At 35.7% G+C, this 4,568-nt stretch overlaps 1 protein-coding gene across 1 annotated transcript; it reads right to left on the reverse strand.

Annotated features, from left to right (window-relative positions):
- Positions 1-1,724: 1,724 nt before the first annotated feature.
- LOC112140360 (transmembrane protein 192-like) lies at positions 1,725-4,160 on the reverse strand. Its single transcript, XM_024263292.2, has 4 exons — positions 3,999-4,160; positions 3,538-3,693; positions 2,887-3,148; positions 1,725-2,791 (listed from the first exon to the last, which is right to left on the reverse strand). The coding sequence occupies exons 1-4, from the start codon at positions 4,026-4,028 to the stop codon at positions 2,628-2,630; spliced, it is 612 nt and encodes a 203-aa protein (XP_024119060.1). The 5' UTR covers positions 4,029-4,160; the 3' UTR covers positions 1,725-2,627.
- Positions 4,161-4,568: the final 408 nt, after the last annotated feature.

The raw sequence follows: 4,568 nt of genomic DNA on the forward strand, positions 1-4,568 counted from the left end.
TTTCTTTAATTTATCATTGAAGATTTTTACATTTTTATTACCTTTTACACAAATGAATGCAAACTGTGAAGAAACTATTAGGGGAAAAATGATAGAATGAATAAAGAAATCTGCAAAATTTTTAAGACTTTTGCAGGAGTCTCTTTCTGCAGTTTTCCTCATGGAAGGGCTTCAGATTTAAAATGGCTATAACTCAAACTTTTCATTGAACTTTATGAAACAATTTTATCATGTTACATTTAATACCTGGCATCTTGTTTTACAGGAAAATATTGGATGGGGTCGAGATGTTTTCGAACCCACACATTGGCATCCGGCAAAGACTGCTCTGTGTTTGTGTCAGGAGAAAAGCACCAGCAGATCAGCCAGGAGCAGGAGGATGGACCAGAAGCTGAATGGACGATTGTTATGCTGTCGAGTTTGAAAAGGGCAGGGCAGGTATTGTGATGCAAATGCACTTGGATGGAGAGTGGGGGAAGAGTGCATGTGGGTGTAATGTAATCTCCAGGGTGTGTCTCTACAGCTACAGCTGGAATTGCAGTTAACAAAACAGCATCAACTTGTTGGCTTGATGATTACAAAAATGTAAAAATTGAGCAGAGTTTCTATGGGGATCTGCTGATTTTCAAATTGTGATAAAAGTATAAAAGCTGTAGCTTTTTCCTTTAAGCTGGAGTTTAAATATAGATCGAGTGTTTTCATAAAGGTGGCTTATTTTAATGTTCAGAACTGCATGTATTTGGTTAATTAGGAAATCAAAATCTTTACAATCTTGTTTAACAAATATAAATGTATAACATGTGGCAAGAAAGATGAACAAGGATTGTGTCTTCTTGTGATTCAATTGAATCTTTATCTTTTTCAGACGAGCACCTGCGTGACCTGGGTCTTTATTTCCTAAAAGGACCTGTTCTTTCAAAATCTGAAGGTTTGTTTGGTTTCAATATTTAATATTCCAGCTAATAGAAGCATTGGACAGAGAGACAAATGGTTAAAAGAACGTAAAGTAAGAAAAGTTGTGAGCTGATTGTTCATTTCTGGATCCTTGGACAGGATCTTTGTAACATGAGGCCTTCAGGGCTCAAAACCTTCAACTGCATTAAAATTTCTAATATGATTCCAGTGTTTTGTAAGAAGAGAGCAGTTTCTACACTGTGACAATTTAGTTGTTCACAAGATCAAGACTATAACATAAAAAAAAAAAAAAATCAAATTTTGTTCTCCTATAATTTGTGCTCCTAAAACTACTATTTTGTGATTAGCAGGATAACCTACACTTCTATGATGATACGCCATCATTAAGCTAGAAAAGTCTGCCGAAAAGGCCTTTTTTGGATGAAAAACGTGCAAACACCTGGCACATTTAATGGTGCATGCATTATTCTTGCAAAAGGCTACATAAATTTGATCAAAAATAATAAGTAGTCTTTTTTCTAATTACACACAATATAGCAACATAAAAAAGTCTAAAAATCTAAAATACAAATGTAAAATGTTCCCCGTTTATGTGATCTTAACACTGACTGCAATTATCACGGCCATTAAACTTTTTAACTTTATCCATAAAAAGCTCCTATTCTGGATGAAACACTAATGGAAATCAGCTTCACCAGATCAAGATAAGTGATAGTAGAGAAGAGAGTTTGCTAAAACGACAAAACATTATTCAAAATATGCTTTCATACATCCTAAAAAGAAGATTGATGGTTTTATAACACATTTTATTATTTTTTATATTTTGTCTGAACACTGTATTTCTGGTTTGCTGGTCAACCCCATCTGTCTCTTCCCTTTGTGTGTTTTTTTCTTCTTCTTATCAATCACATTTTACTCACATTTTTCCTCATTTGTACAAAACATAACACAAAAAACACAAAACACTGGGTGGTCTGATGTGAAACAAACAATGAAATAAATGAAAATTATCCATACATAAGTTAAAGCATTCACCTACTCACAGTCTCCTAATGCCAATACTCAAGGAGTTAGTGGGGAAATTGAAGATAGGCACGTCAAATCCTTAATATCACATAGTTGAATGGGCCCCCCACTCCAGTGAACCAGCACCCCTTTGAATTATGATGGTGAGATCCCTAAAAATATCTTCATTAGCCCTTAACCTTGCACTAAGCCTTTCCATTGGCAAGAACCTTTGTGTTTTTAAGTGACCCAGAGCATTGCTATTAGTTATGCTGCAACATGCTTACACTGCTGGGGGTTCATATTAGGACACACTCTTTTAACCCGTCTTCCTCAATTAATACTTTATTTTTTATCTGCAAATGTATTGTAAACATTTGAATAACATATCTCAGTGTTTGTGCTTCCAAACTATGGCAGTTCTTAATTTAACTCTTCGTTCTTACAACAGAATCTTGCGACATCCTCATTACCAACAAGAAAAAAAATTAATTTACTTTTCTTTATGGACCACATGTTAAATTCCAGACGAGACTGAGTATCAGCAGATGTGCATTTGTGTATTGTTATAAGATTAAGTTAAAAATCATAATTTGTTATGTGTAACTAAACTTTCTTGAGATAAAATGTTTGTGTGCCATAATACCATAAAAGTGCATTATAATATTTTATATAAAACAAGCTCCTAGGTATGTGCACTTAAGTGATCATCTTAAATATGTTACTATAACAAGAGATGTGCCTTTACCTGCGTAATGCAGTAGACATGGGAAAGTCAACAAAAACTCCAGCCCCAGAATGCCGAGAAGGATGTAGGTGAGCATCGTCTGTGAAAGTCTTGCTGACAGAACGATCAACAACAGAGCATTTCCTATTAAGAGAAAAAAGAAAAAAAAACACTCTTTACTGCCACCTGTTGGACTTTTATGTGATAAGTAACTAAGTTAATTCTGTGTATGGATCTACCTGAAGAGTGTATTGCGAATGGCAGATGTTTCAGCCGCCGTGTTTGTCTGTAAAATTGCAGGTATCCTCTGCTACGAACTTTATCGTGATGACGGTGCACACAGAGGGAGAACACCAGGACCAGCACCCACAGACACACCTTGGCGTACACGATGATACTGCTGCCTTGTTCGTTGCCCAGAAAGTCCATACACTTCTCCTCTTGTCCAAACTTCAGCACACACAAAACAGCCACGCATATTGACAACACAACGTAGACAATCTAGGAAAAGAGAGAAGGAGTCATTATAGAGCAATTTAGAGCGAAACGTCTTGTGACAGTCTTATGACAACACAGGAAACAAAAGGGTTGCCAAGCCTAAGCAGAAGAAAATAATTTTGCAGCTTAAAGTCTATGCAGAAACCTAAAGAAATTAAAACATATTTTGTATTTTTTTAATATAAAATTTAGCTAAAGATTGTGTATATAATTAAATATTAAAAGCTGGTTTCCTTTATAAATAGCCACAAATGGCCTATCCAGGTTGAAGGAATTTTGTGTTGAATATATTACGAATGTGCATATAGTAAAATCACTGTTTATAAGGATTTTATATGATGTAATTCTCAAAAAGATAGAAGATATAAAACGTCTAAGTGTGAGTTTCTTACATGCAGAAGAGACAACAAGCCAGCATGAAGATGTGTTGGCAACGTTTGAAACTCTCTCCTGATGGCAGAGTGAAGTGCATCAGCAGAGATCAGTGGTCCGTCCACCAAAGTGTCCTCCTCTGTGCTCTGGGTCATGTCTACTGAAGGACCTGCCTGCTGAGTTAAGTCAAGAAAAAAAAAAACTTCACTTCACTTAACGTCATTTTATGATTGGCCATTTTTAGGCAAAGATTGCGCAGATTTAAAAAAACACACACTTTTATGTCAAACAGGATGACTCGGATAATACATTTTCTGCTTGTGATGCCAAAGGGAAAAACTGCTAGCTAGCAAACTCCTCAAGTAAACGCAGTCACAGCTCCTTGTTGTTTTTAGCAAACAATGCTAGCTAGCAACTATTTTGGCTAGTCAAGTAAGTAGGTGGCGAAACTGCCGTTTAAAGACAAACAATAAGTACTTACTGAACGAGCAGAAGCTCTCTGTAAGTCCATCTGTTTAGACACCCTAAAGAGCCAAAGAAAGAATGAGATATGGCATGACTTTAACTCCTATATAAGATAGTGGTGACGGGAAAATATGAGCGGAAACTTCTGGTTCTGTCCATATGTGGTCCGGCTTCTGTTGAACATTTGTTCCTGGCTAAACAGTTCCGCTTTACAAGAAAGAGTAAGCGGAACTCAGAAAAAGGCAAAAAACATGTTCACAGATGGTAAATATTTATCCCTATTTCTTGTATTAGCTGTCTGTACAAAAATAAAAAATACAATAAGAAAAAAAAAATCTACAAAAAGCAAAAAGTGGTATACTTAAAGTTTATTTTATGCACGTATGGCAAGTATACTAAAGACTATGTAGCCTACCTGGATACTTCTGCAGACTAAATTGGAACATTTTAAGTTTACAATATATAGATAATACATACAAAGTAGACTTCACTTTTAGTTTAGACCTCCAAATACAGGCTCTGTTTTCTAAACCAACCTGCCACTGATGCTCCTTATTGGCTTAACACATCTGATCCAGGTAATCAG

This window comes from Oryzias melastigma, unplaced genomic scaffold (assembly GCF_002922805.2).
Source record: "Oryzias melastigma strain HK-1 unplaced genomic scaffold, ASM292280v2 sc02028, whole genome shotgun sequence".
NCBI classification, from domain to species: Eukaryota; Metazoa; Chordata; class Actinopteri; order Beloniformes; family Adrianichthyidae; genus Oryzias; species Oryzias melastigma.

Bases quoted from the DNA above. Each gene is read 5' to 3' on its own strand.
- LOC112140360 (XM_024263292.2), bottom strand. From the start codon at position 4,028: ATGGACTTACAGAGAGCTTCTGCTCGTTCA. The intron at 3,694-3,998 runs GTAAGTACTTAT...GACTTAACTCAG, and splicing joins AGAGAGCTTCTGCTCGTTCA to CAGGCAGGTCCTTCAGTAGA. The intron at 3,149-3,537 runs GTAAGAAACTCA...CTCTTTTCCTAG, and splicing joins GCTTGTTGTCTCTTCTGCAT to ATTGTCTACGTTGTGTTGTC.